Source organism: Megascapheus bottae, chromosome 21 (genome assembly GCF_031878675.1).
Source record: "Megascapheus bottae isolate mThoBot1 chromosome 21, mThoBot2.hap1, whole genome shotgun sequence".
Classification (NCBI taxonomy): domain Eukaryota; kingdom Metazoa; phylum Chordata; class Mammalia; order Rodentia; family Geomyidae; genus Megascapheus; species Megascapheus bottae.
This window is the reverse complement of record NC_143529.1, coordinates 7089655-7103977: the sequence shown is the minus strand read 5'-3', so window position 1 is coordinate 7103977 and position 14323 is coordinate 7089655. Positions and strand designations below refer to the sequence as shown.

Here is a 14323-nt window from a genome sequence, read left to right as displayed (position 1 = left end):
TGATTTAATACAAGCTGTGTGCCAGGCATAGAAGTAAGTATACTTGGACATCTTCCCCCACAAGACTTCCTGATTTGCTATCCATCTAGCTATTCATTATACATACATATCTCATTTAGTTATTTCAAAAAAGTTTCCAGACTTGAAGATTGGGGTATTTGGGTGGGGGGGAGCCAGCTTTCTTTTTTTCGGGGAGTGAAAGTATGCAAAATGTTGGTTTTCTTTTCCATCTTAAATACCATGAAGTGAGAGCCAAAATTTAGTGATAGCTATCTTGAAAACCTGGATGTGTTTCTGTTTCCTTTTTTAGTTGTTCTCTGTTCTTCTTTTTTGTTATTTGTTGTTTTTTTTTAAAATTTTATCTCTAAATTGATCTATTTTCCATTTTTCAAAGTAAGAACAACTATAAACATTCTCAGGGAAAGAATAGCCTTTTGTTTTCCTTCGAATCTGGTTGGACATATATGTGCTTAAGTTATCCTGGCTTTATGGAGACAGGAATCAGAAAGGAGTGATTACTTCTCAAAATGTTTGAAAAAAGAAGTGAGCAAGAACTAGAGAAAACCATGGGATAGATCTAAGGTTGGGAAAAATGCCTGCTGAACATACTGTCATGTATGGCAGAAGCTGAGCCTAGGACTTTCAGAAATGGCCTGGTGATGGGATTGTAGCTACACCCACACAATTCAGATATGACAGACTGGCTCACTGGGAGTCTGTCTACCTTGGATTTGTTGCTGTCGCCATGGCACTTCTCTGCTACCCCATATTGCTTTCTTTTGCCAATTGTTATAAATTATAGTATATTGAAATCCACTAAAAATGTCTTTATTCAGTGAGCTGAAGGACCATGTTCAGTGCGTTTGTTGTAGGCTGGGGTCTTTCACCGCAGGTATTATCAACTCAACACTTAATTGATGTACTTGTTCTAGTAACTTCCAGGTCAACTACTACAAGTAGTCAGGAGAATGTACGCCTCCCTCTGGGTCTCCAGGATTAGACTGTGAGATCCCTTAGAGAAGACAGATGATCATATGGAGAATTTTGAGATTATTGAAATGCTAAGGATAAAAGTGTTCATTTTTTATTAAATAAATCATGTGCACAGAAATATAAAGTTATAAAAACCTTTCCTGATTAAAGGATAGGTCTCCTCTCTTTTCATGTTACCTGTATAAATTACTCTTTCCAAACTGCAGTAAGTTCCCAAAATTTGCCTCTTGGAAAGAGCTGCACCTGCTCTGCTCTGAATAAATAAAGAACTATCAAATAGTCACAGGAGTAGGATGTCTTTCTGTGAAGAAAGTCTGCTCTCTGAGTTTACTAAACAAATTCACGTGTGTGTGTGTGTGTGTGTGTGTGTGTGTGTGTGTGTGTGTGTGTGTATGCAGGCTAATGCCATAGCTTAAATGTTTTCAATTATGTTTTTGCTTCTGGAGATGAATGCAACTGATTGACATATGATTTAATAATCTTTTAAAACCTTATATTTATTGGAAGTTTTCAGGGAAAATTGTCTTTGCTCTGAAAATGCAATCACGTTTGGGAAAGCTCAGGTTAAAGTGTGTAGATAATGATACTGTTTGATCGATAGGATAGCATTAATTAGCTAGTTTCTTTCTGAAGACTGAATTTACTACAGTAGCATGTCTCTTGACACATGGAAATTTCCAGCTATGAGTCTTTCCTCTAAGTTAAACAAAAGCAGTGAAAAATCAGGTCTGAGTGAAACTATGCATCAGAGGCAGTTTTAATATGAATATTGGGCATATTGTGATACAATTGCATGTATCTTTGAAGCTGCTGCTCATATATACAGGGGCAGATTTGGAAAGATTCTCTGTACTTAGAGATTCTCTAAAAGATTAGTATCAGACACACAGGATAGACTTAATAAGTACTAACAACAGTTTGTAAAGTGGGGTGGAAAGAAGTGCCAGACTCCATGGTGAGGTATGTGTTATTAGCCCCAAATTATAGCATGTCAGAGAGAGAGAGAAAACTGGTGCTGAACTTAATGGACCACATGAGTAGTGGCCCCAGCTCCTCCTCCTAATCCCTCTGGGTCCCTCATTGATGTTTAGACTGGGAGGCTCGCATTGACAGCCACGGCCGAATCTTCTACGTGGATCATGTCAACAGAACCACCACCTGGCAGAGGCCCACAGCTCCCCCGGCTCCACAGGTATTGCAGAGATCGAACTCCATACAGCAAATGGAGCAGCTGAACCGGCGGTAAGCACGGGTATCTTTTTGCTATGATTGATCTCTCTTGAGACCAGGCTTGTACAGAGCACAACGTGGAAGACTCTGTGATCTCTTTCATCTTGGAAAGTCCTGTCATGAAGTGGTGGCTGTCATCTCTTTCGATCCATAGACTTTAGTGCAATCCTTCTGTTAAAGCAAAACATTTTGCTTGGAAACCAGAGTGATCACACACATAACCTTTGCTTGGAAACCAGAGTGATAACACATGCTGGTGACCCTTCAGCCAGTTCCAGAGCATTGGTTTTTAGTGAAATAGAACATAGGCACAAATCATTTGAAGCTAGATTTCTAACTTCTGAATTCTTCCTTTGTGATGCATCTCTCATATCCATGTAATCTTTAAAAATTACTCATTCTGTTTCAAAAAAAACTACTTGGTATGGAATACGAATGTTTTCTTTCCTTTTGCAATATAAGAATTTAGTTTTCTTTACTTTGGGGCCACATTTTTAAAAATATTATGTTTATTTGTTGGGAACATGTTCCACAAACAATAGAGAGTAGAAACTCAGTGCAAGGTGATTTACTTAGGCAAAATTCAGGGCCCTAAGGGAGACATTAGGCTCCACCTTTTAGAAGCTGCTGGAATGTAACTTTAGATTCATGATTTTAGTTATCAGAGTATCCGAAGAACCATGACTAATGAGAGGCCAGAGGAAAATACCAGTGCTATGGATGGGGCAGGGGAAGAAGCAGACTTTCACCAAGCCAGTACAGGTAAGAGCCTTGGATTGGCTTGTTCCTGTAATCTCATAAGAGTGGAAAATAAATCAGTAGGGCTTTCCAAGAAATAAGCTTTTCTTCTGGACAGCTCTTGTTCTTCAATAAGATCTGGAAATCCAACTCATAAAAATAGAATGCACTAAAGATCTCTTCTAATCTGTTATTAATATTAAGAAAAGAACCACACAAGCAACGAGCTACAAATTGCCATAGGCTCTGAAACTGTACAATAGCAGGAAAAACAAATCTAGAGGTCTTGAGCTTGTGCAAGGCCTTTGGCTTGATCCCCCGCACCACAGAACAAAAACCTTTTGAGAATACAGTCAAATGTCAGTAGTGACTATATAGTCAATTTCCTTTTAGTGTAATTGGGTTTTATGTGTGAATTTTCAATAAAGAAGACTGTAGTTGGATGATTGAAATAGTGATGATGGACATACTGGTTGGCATAGTTCCAAGTGAATAGAACAATTTCCCTGAAATCTTTTATGGTCTGTGCCATCCAGATTTCCGACGGGAGAACGTCTTGCCTCACTCTACCTCCAGATCCAGGCTCACGTTGCTGTTACAGTCTCCCCCCGTGAAGTTCCTCATCAGCCCAGAGTTCTTCACCGTGCTGCATTCTAACCCTGTGAGTAGCTAGTCTGGAAGAATGTGATCCGAAAACAACACGCCAGAGAGAATTACCCCTCACTTAAGCAATAACAATCAGACTGATAATCACGAATGCTTCCTGAGTACATAATTTGTTCCAGTTCTATGTGAAGCACTCCGTCCACAGTCTTCATTTGTCAGTCTGCTATAGCAAAATAAACAAATATGGCCCACCCCACAACAACAAAACACCCTAAAATGGAGTGTCTTATAAATAACTAACATTTATTATTCCTGGAAGTCCTAGAATCCTGGGGTTCAGAATCAGTGTACTCACCAGTCTGATGTCAGATGAGGGTCCATTTCCTACTTCGCAGATGACAGCTTCCTGCTGCATTTTGCACCTGAGGGAGGTGGAAAGAGCTCTCTTGGGCTTCTAAGAAGAGAAGGTGCTAATTCCACTCATGAAACTCCACCTTTAAGCCCTATTCACCTCCTAGGTTACCTCCTACTCTATCTCCTGACGTTATGTGGGTGATTAGGTTCATATTAGGTGATATAAATTTGGGAGGACATAAACATTCAGACTATCACAGGAGGATCGTCTACAAGTCTCTGAAGGCTGGGGAGGGGGTGGAGGAGGGTGTGGTGGCTTACTGAAGGTAGTAATTAGAAGAAGGTTGTCTTAGCTGTACATGGAATGACCTAGAATGGGGAAGACTTTGTCCATAGAAGTGCAGATGGATATATTCCATTCATCATGGCCAATGGGAGTTGGACTGGGAGCTAAGGAAATGAAGAAGGAATCAGTAAGCTGAAAATGACCCTAAATATTAGTAATTACCCATAAATAATAAATAATGATTCATAATAAGAAAGTTAGAATGAGGGAGTCTAATAGATGGAATTTATCAAACAGATTACATACCTTAAGAAAAACCATCTAATCCATAGTGAAAGTAGAAATGAGCATGATCTAAGACCCTGAAGTTGTCCATGAGGTAAATTAGCACAGGCATATTTATTAATGGTAAATATATTTCGGTATTACCTCATTAGCTTTCTTTGTAGGTATCTGCCTGGCTTTACTCATCATAACCTTCTGGTTTAAAGGCTTACCTTGGAAATAAGAAGAGTTGTGTGATCTGTAAATGGGAGTAGCATGTTAGCTGTCTTCCTACCATGAAGGAGGGTTAGACTTGGGATGCATGACATTAGCAACACTTGTGTTGTTTCTATTAGGACCAAGCACTAAGCTAATCCTAGGGACACAACATAACAACCTCACTGGGCCTTAGAGTCCCGGGATGGAATCCCAGCCTTAAAAAATGCATTACAGTACCATGACCAAAGCTACTGGAAAGTTGTAGAAGATGCAGCGCTTCGATGAGTGATTACATCTTCTGGAGCAGATACAAGGCGAGACCATATGTGGGCTTGCATTTAAGACAGAACTGAAAGGCTCCAAATACGTGCTTGTCCTAGAAACAAATCAAGAACACAGTAGGCAGAATGAGCTCTCTTGTAGAATTAGACATCCACGAAGCTTCCATGCAGTGTTGGTAATTCCTGCAGAAGCCCTGACACCAGGTTATCATAATTGCAGCTTGGCTTGTTGAACATATAGAAGAGACACCAAGGGAAATCAGCCTTTGGGACTGGAGAGATAAGCCAAGTAACCAAACCTACCTAAACTTGTGATGGGAACAATTCTGGGTCTATCTAAGAAGTGACAGACCTTTGTAGAAGATGGAATGAGCTGACATTCAGGTTGTCACCAAACCTACAAAAGAGCTTTGGACTTGGATAGTATAAGTTCCATTTGTTTACCCATTCATTCAACCAATATTTATTTAATGCCTGGTGTATTCTAGACTCAGAAGATAAAATAGAAAACAGGAAATAATGGGATATAAATTTAACACATAAATAAAACAATCGAGATAATGTAGTGTGCCATGAATCACTTGACACAATACAGTGGGATCTAGTGACTTGGGTCCAATCCACAGGAGGAACTGTCTCAAGTTGAGTGGACTGAATGCATTTCCAAGGGAGCCAGCAGGCTCACATTGTCATATCTCTCAAGAAGGCATTAAGGTCAAGGCCTGTGAAAAGAGCCTTCCTCGCTAAGGAAGGGAATGAAACAGCCTACCAGCAGGAATGAGTTGGGTGTGCTATATTGTAAGGTCAGAGAAGTGAGCTAGGATTCAGGATTAGTCTTATGTGATCTGGGAAGACAGTCAGTCTGTGTTCTTCTAGGAGTGTTTCTGCTCTGGGAGTGGTTTCGATTTTCCAAAGTTCATTCAGCCACTATGCTGACAATAGGTCCTAGAGAGCAAGATTGGGTCAAGAGAGAGACGGGTGAAAAGATGCTAAATTAAACCTAGAAGTGCCCAGTGTAATGTCAGTAGGGAGCAATATATCCTGGATGAATACAGGCTATATTTTGGAGAAAGAGTTGACACTTTGTTTAATAGATTGGGATGTATAGATACTACAAACACTTCAAGAAGAAGCAATAGACTCAAGGAGTTGCTGACAAATGGGAGGAAATATGTGTGTATATACAAGGCCCACCCCCTCTCTCTCTCTCTCTCTCCTCTCACACTCTCTTCTTCATATGACTAATACATATATTGCATATATTTAAATGTTACACCTATACTTGCTATAAAATTTGCCCACATAAAAGAAGTGTAGTGTCCAGTTTAGAGATAACAGTAGTATAGTAGGATATATACAGAAAGCTTTGGCTGTTGATAAGTATAGTTCCCACAGGAATGTCATTTGTGTTAACAAGTGACAGCAGGGAAACAAGAAGCCATGAAACATAGGATTCAGAATGTATCCTTTTGCAAAGGCCATTGTGTTCCTTGCTGAGCCATGCAATAGTTTATGAATAAGCGTTTTTCATTTCCTATTATTCTGGCAGGGCCATTCATGATGTAAAAGTTTAAAGTTTAATCTATGTTTTTTTAACATTTTATTGTCTCCATAAATTTCTTATGTCTGGAAAAAAGACAGCAGAATCATTCTGTAAAGTGTCAGTGAAGAAGTATTTTAGGCTTTGGGGATAAGGACAATCTGTAAACATGAAAGCCTGGCTGGGTTCCAGTGAAGCTTTGTTTACAAACAGACATTTGGCTTATGTCCTAGACAGCTCACATAACAGTAAGTCAAACCCTGGTTTGCACTTGCCAATTTCTGCAGTGTGAATACGCCCAAGTATGGCCAATTTTAGGCTTTGAATGACATTTCCATGCAGGGGTTCTGACTTCTTTTCTTAAGCTGCCTTCTGTGTGGTACAAATTCTTTATAGCTGCAGGGTTTCGAATACAGCTGGATTAGCTGTCATTGGATTATGGAATAAGGCTGTGGGTTTTTGTTATTTAACTTGTTAGACTTTTAAAAATAAATGCAGATTCTTGGCTCCTTGGTGGTTCTGGCTTAGTACATCTGGTATGCGCTTGTTTGTTTTCTTGGTCACTTAAATATTGGTGATGCAGTTAATCAGGGGGGCTGTAATTTGAGAAGCCTTATAAAAGGATATTTCATTCAATAACCTCTCTAGGGGAGAAGGAAAAAAGGGGGAAAAGAGGCAGCATAAGCATATGAAAATAACAGAGAGCCCCTGTGAAAGCTGTTAACCAATAGGAGGATGGGAAAGCAGGAAAGAGAAATAAGCTGTGTTCAGAAATGGTACTAGCAGAAGTGGGCTGGCTAACAGAGGATGAATATTGTTGAAATAGATTGTTTGCAGCTCTATGAAAATAGGACAGTGAAGCATTATTTATTGGATTTTCTTACTTAATAGAAAAATTGTCAAAAATAAACTTTACCTCTTGATTTTATTCTTTCCTTTTTTGCTCTGTTGCTTATGATGTATAATTATTAAAGTAGATTTTTTATTTATATTATATATTCAACATATAAAAGAAGTGTTTTAAAGGCTTTTCTAATTCTTTTTTGTGATCTGAGGATATCAGTTTATATTGACAGTCATGAAAAATAGATATCATATATCAGCAATTGACCTAATAATATACATGAAAAAGATTATATGTGTATATTTACATATATATGTATATATACATATATTTATACTGTTGTTACAACTGAAGGAAAATTTGAGAATATATTCTACTGCCCCCTGCAGGTTATGATCAGAATTCAAAATTATCTCCATAAAGAATTCAAAATTAGCCCAAAATTATCTCCATAAAATCTTTTCTCCTGTTAATTCAAGATTTAGTTATTAATACTCTGGCTTTTATAGTTAGTATGCCTGCATTTGTGTAACTAATGTTTCACATAAACACATTTAATTATATGTAAGTTAATGTTTCCAACATACATGCCAGATAATTATTATCCTGGCTTTTAATGAACTCCCAAAATGCATCAGTTCTGTCATTGAAATTCCTCAGTATACAGTGAAGAAAACTATTCTAAAATTGATAAATAGACTATTACATATATTTCTAAAGTAAAATAATGACTAATATTATAAACTAGATGAACTGTTAGGACAGTGTAGAGATATTTCTGTTGCTAGTTTAAAATTTCTTCCATTTTACTCTTGGGCTGGATGAAAACAATTTAAAGCCCTTTATGATTAAAATATTATGAAGACAGACTATGAAAGACAGGACTATTGCCATATTCCAGCAGGCCTTTTCTAGGAATTGTGCTTGTTTTGTCTATATTTACATACCAGTGCTCAAATTGGCTCATTTGTGAATATGAGAGATATTTGCTATCAATTCAGATTCCTAAGAGAAATTCAGAATGCTTATTCTTTAAGGAATGAGTTCTGAAATATGAAAGATGTTATTCATTAATAATGTACTAAGCTGTAAAAGAACAGAACTTGGTGAAATAAGGACTGCCAAAATCCATGGCACTACAGAAAAACTTGCCCACATTTTCATTGTGATGGATGGCAGGGATATTCCCCTCATCTCCTCTCAGCAACTTGTACTTCGGAAATCTCCAACACTTATCCAAACCACATACCTGTAAGCTCTAAGGAATTCCATCTTAATTTCACTGAAGAAATTCAGTGCACCATTGACCCAACCATTGAGTGTTTATGTCCTAGTAGGAAGATGAGAAATATTGGAGAGCAGGCAAGTTTTGAAATAGGAAAGGGAACTGTTAAATCACACTAAAGGAAAACAAAATTTCCTGTCTTCATGGATCGTGAAAATGGTTTTGTTGACTCCTATTCGTCCACTCCTATTTTTGAGCCCAAGCATCACCTTCCCAAGTAGGGTTGGTTGCTCAGGGACAGTGCCCAGGCCCAGAGTTCAAGCCCTGGGACCAGCAAAAACAAACAAACAAAAAAAACCCTTAAGTCTGTTTACTTCATATTTGTATATAAGACAAAACCAACACAGAAAAGGACCTTCTCCTAGTTGGAACCACTCATCTGGCGGTAAAATAAAGACTCTTGACCTATGGTTTTGCCAGTAAGTTTCCTTGAAGACTCAACTTTTTGAGGCTAATCCCCCTACCTGCTCTTCCTGTCTCTTGACTGGATTACCCCTTGCTTTGCTCTGTTGGTCCTATCAGCATCTTTCAATATTTTCACCGCTGTGTGGCCTTTATTTCTCCAGTTGTACTTTCTGCCTCCAGTAAACCTCTTCCTACCCCATCCCCCTATAATTTTCCTCCTCCATCCTTTGAGCGATTGGGTCTGTGTCCTCAGGGTTTATCACAGGCAAGGCTTAGCACATAGTTAATGAATGGTTGTGATACTCTTCTTTGGCTAATAGGAAGTGGGATGCGGGCCCAAAATCTTCAAAGACTGAATGTAGAAAACAATTTACTACTATCATGTATCTGTTAAAACATAGGTATGATGGGTATAATCCCTTATATATTCTTTAATTACTAATACCCTGTAGTTTTTGGTGAGTTTTGCCTCTTCAAAGCATTTTGACATCCTTTGTTCTACTGGATTTGAATCTTACACATCTATGAAAAAAGCAGAGGAGCACTTATTACCCCATCTTACAGTGGAGCCAATTAGGCAGTGATGAAGTGACTTTCTTGTCGCTGTTAGTAGAATTCTCACTGTAGTAGTTCTGTGTGGACTGCAGTATAAATACCTATTCTTGAATTTTATCTCTACAACTCTCCATATGTATGTGTGTATGTGTTTAAATGTCCACTGTATTACACTGTCTATATTGCAAATGTATAGATAGATAGTTTATAAAATGCACTCATATGAAGGTTAACTCTGACAGTCATGTGCCTATTATTCAGACTTGAGAGGGTTATGATTCTGAAGGTTGTTTGCCAGTTACTAATGAAAGAAATGTTTCTTACATGTAATTTACTTTGGGAAATGCTTTTTATGGAGATCATTTGGACTTGGCACTGTGATACATTGCAGTGGAGAAGAGGAGGATGAAAGGATACAATTAATTCTACGACCAACCTTAAGATTAAGATTCTTGTGCTTAAAAGCTGTCCCAGCACAGGAAATTACTTCAAGCCTAAAGCAGGGGTGGGTTCTTTCCCCTAATTGCCATTACCTTTTGCTCTGGTGGAGTTCTGTGTCTTCTGTTCAGCAGACAAAAGCATTTTTTCTTCTCTAGATAGGAATCATCCTGTAGCCAATTTGCTTATTTTCATTGGAGGAAAGAGAAGTAGAGGGGCCAAGTGGGACACCCATTTAGAACAGTGGGAAAGGTAATGATTCATCCAGCAAAATCATCCCACAATCATTTGTCCCCAAAGAGAACTTATTAAGGAGTAAAACGCAAAAGCTCATTATCATTACCACGCAAGCTTGTATGTTTCAGGCTTATGTAAAAATACATGAGGAACACAGAGACCAGTGCAGAAACAGATACTTAACTTATTCATGGTATTTAGCTCTCCAAATCAGGGTCAGCTGTAGCCTAAATTATTTGCTAATGTTGTTTCGAATAGCCTCCAACTCCTTGTATTAATTAGTCTCATTTTTCCTGTTTCCCAGCCTCTAAAGCTCCTTAATTTGCTTTTTGCAGCCTTGTGCTGCAAGAAATAACAGAACTCACAAAATAAAGTTTAGGAGTGTTCAGATTTAGTTTAGTGTCCTTATGATTCCAAGATGAATCACCATAGTCCAGTAAATTTCATGAGTATCCTATCTTTGATGATTTAAGAAATAGATCTTCTTCTGTTGATTAGCACGTGGTATTAAGCAATGACTGTTGAATTATTGATGTGTGGACAATTCCTAACTTGAAATCAATTATTACAATCTTCGATGGGTATCATAGAGTTCGAAGCTGTAGCGTTATTGACAAAACATGTTTTTATGTGTTGGCAGAGTAACATTTTATTGAACTTGCATTTTAAGCATAGAAATTCAGTTGTCTAGACATAAAAAGAGAGGAAAAAAAGGGAGAAAGAGGGGAAAATGATAGCAAGGCATGCATTCCAGGCAGTTCTTCCCCCCCAAGGAAGTCATTGTGTCTCTAGGAAGATGTGAGATGAAACCTGGGCCTCCTGTGATCTCTCCTGAATATGGCTGGCAGTGAGAGCAACTCACCTTAGTGCACACACCTCTGACACTGGAATAGAAGGCAAGTGTTTACCTTCATTCTCCCCCAAACCCAATGCTCAGATCCAATACTGGAGGACGAATGGACTGTGTCAGAGCACCCAGGCAGGTGGCAGGCAGTTCTTCTCCAACACAGCGTTATTTTGATTGTGTATGTGTCTGCCAAATACAGCTTTAGAACCTAATGTCCCATGTAGAATGAGACACCACATCATTCTTGTTCCTTAAAAAATGAGACTCTGCGCAGGGACAAGTGCCACTTTCTATTGTCTTTGTATGTTATTTTGTTCCAGACACTTCACTCTGCTGCTGCTGTGTGTGGGTCTAGAGTGACCTGGAAAGTGATGCATGTATTTAGTGTAATCGATATAACGTGTGTATGTGTGTGTGTGTGTGTGTGTGTGTAAGGTTGGTTAACATGGCCGTTCCATCTTTCTTTTCTCCAGAGTGCCTATCGCATGTTTACAAACAACACATGTTTGAAGCACATGATCAGCAAAGTCCGGCGGGACACCCACCACTTTGAACGCTACCAGCATAACCGGGACCTCGTAGGATTCCTCAACATGTTCGCAAACAAACAACTGGAGCTGCCCCGGGGCTGGGAGATGAAACACGATCATCAGGGCAAGGTAACAGGAGGAAGCAGCTGAAAGACTGGAGCTGCTTGGGTGCTTGGCTCTATTCTTTCCGTGAGGGCCTCCGGAAGCCCTGGTGAAGGCAAACATTCCATTTCCTTGTTCAACTGAATCTGCACAGGCAGGTCCCCCATCACCAAAACCCCTGTGGCATTTTCTGAAGCAGCACTTGACAGGGAGAGGTACTGTAGGTTTGGTGGAACACACATTTCCCTGTCATCTCCTCCTGTTCCCCACGGATGAGAGGTTTCTTCTCCCAAGTTCCTCAGCCTGGATTGTGGATGTTTGATTAAAGGCCGTGGTACTGTTTAGAGACTGTGCTTTGAGTGCTTAGGGGTTGTTTAGAGAGTCACTGAGAAAGCCATTACTCAAGGGCACCATCCGGGTTTGAGCCTCAGTCTTGTTGGTTTTGTTTGCAACTTAAACAACTCTGATTCATTTATGAAGAGAAATACGTAAGTATTTCTGGCCCAGGCAAGAGGAACCACATCTGTACTTCCTTTGTAGGCAGGTGAACCAGAAAACCAAGTTATAATCAGGAAGTGGTTATTCTTAGGTAGGATTTTATTTTTCTTTAACATTGTCCGACACTTAAAAGCCATGAACTGGTTGAGCTATTTACAAGAGAAGCTGCTCAGCACACTTGATAATGCAGAACTGGTAGTCTTCTGTCTTAGAGATACAGAACCCAAGGGCTCAGAGGGCTTAGTCACTTTTTCAACGTCACCAAAGCAGAAAGTGAGCCTTTTTCTGACCCAGCTCATCTCTTAACTCTTGACATTGTGCTCTCCATGCATTATATTACTAACCTCTTGTTCCCTATCTATCAAAAATCTTGAAAGTGTAACTTACAAGGGAGGGGCAATTCAAATGACACGATCTTTTAAATATCTAGCAATCCTGGGGTCATTTGTTCAACAGATATTCCTTGAACATGTGCACGAAGCTTATAAGCCAAGTACTTTATATAACTGTCAGTCTCTGGAAAGAGATAAGAGACAAGTAAATAATTACTTGATGAGAGATGATTAATGCGATGATGGCAAGTAAAGCATGGACAAGGTCTACGGAAAGGTGTGAATGAAGACTATGATTTTGTAGAGTGGTTGGGGAAGGCTTCACAGATGAGGCTGTAGATGAGTGAAAGAGTGAAGTCATGAAAGAGCACTCAAGGCGAATGCACATTTAAAGTAATAATTGCCCTAGACACACTCCAGCCCCCACCCCTGAGCTATGTAGAGACAGAAAGGAGAGTATTGATTACTTTGGATGGAGGAGCTATGAGTGCTTATAGGTATGGAGCTTTGTTTGTGGGGCACAAAGTGTTCTAAAATAGCAGCAAAATTTGACTAGTTTCAGAGCTGTATATATCTATCCTAAAAAGGGATATCTGAATGCCAAACTTTAAAATTTGACTAGGCTAAATTACAGTGCTCCTATTACCTTTTCAGATTCTAGATTTTATGGATCTCTGCTTCCTTGGTCTCTAAAGCTAGCTGATAGATTACAGATTGGATTTAATTCCAGTGGTACAATTCTTTGGCTCTATTTGGGACAGTGTAACAAAATACCATGTGCAAGATTTCTACACAACAGAAATTTATTTCTCACCATTATGGAGGCTGAGAAGTTCAAGATGAAAGTACCAGCAGCTGGGGTATAATGGGCTTCATCACAGATGGCTCATAGAGGGTGGAGGGAAGAAAGCTCTCCAGAACCTCTTTTCAGGACAACTGAGTTCCTTCATTTACCTAATCCAAATCCTCCCTTTCTGAAACTCTCATCTGGGGTGGGGCCCATGTAGCAACAGTCTATAGCGATGCTTCATTTGGCTTTCATTGCATATGGAGAGTCTCTTGTGCACAATTCTGCTTCAGTATTATTAAATTGCCTCTGGTTCTTATCTGAGCTTAATCATTACTATGTACTCCTGGAGGTAACATATCTAGAGGGGGAAAAAGTACTTTAGTAAGAAAAGCCAAATGTTATTTGGTCTTAGAATGTATGTGTGTGTACATGCATGTGTATTATACATGTATGTGTGTATGTTTCATTTTAGTTTTGTCATTGTTTGATAGATTTGAAAACAGATTTGAAAAAGTTATATCAAGCCAGAGTCCCGATTTGTGTACTCATCACTCCCAGTTATGAACTCCTTGAACCTCAGTTCCCATTCCTAGAACTGTGATTAGTATCAAATTATATCATAATAGGATTACAAATGAAAGAAGAATAATAACTAGGTTGATAATGGTAACAAATCATTAATAAAGTCAATACTTATGAGGTTATAGATGATGTAAGCTAACCATCCATAAGCTATGAGACTGGACAGTTTTGTGACATGTTCATAAACAACTATCAAACTTTTAGAAGTTGATCATTTAGTCTAGGTACAGCAAGGATAGGGAATAAAAAGTACTTCAAAATAAAAAAGGAACATATAGTTCACTAAGCCCAAAGAGTAATAGGGAAACTGTTCATTTGGTTAATGCTACCTTACTAGACAAAATGTTGATTTGACTAGGCAGGCAGA

General features: G+C 38.9%; 1 protein-coding gene across 1 annotated transcript in view; it reads left to right on the top strand.

Annotated features, from left to right (window-relative positions):
- The window catches only part of Hecw2 (HECT, C2 and WW domain containing E3 ubiquitin protein ligase 2), a 199355-nt gene that overhangs the window by 106586 nt on the left and 78446 nt on the right, over positions 1 to 14323 (top strand). The window contains exons 10-13 of the mRNA XM_090354523.1: positions 2085 to 2235; positions 2882 to 2985; positions 3498 to 3622; positions 11596 to 11781. Coding sequence (XP_090210649.1) covers positions 2085 to 2235; positions 2882 to 2985; positions 3498 to 3622; positions 11596 to 11781 — 566 coding nt within the window. The remainder of the gene's footprint in view (positions 1 to 2084; positions 2236 to 2881; positions 2986 to 3497; positions 3623 to 11595; positions 11782 to 14323) is intronic.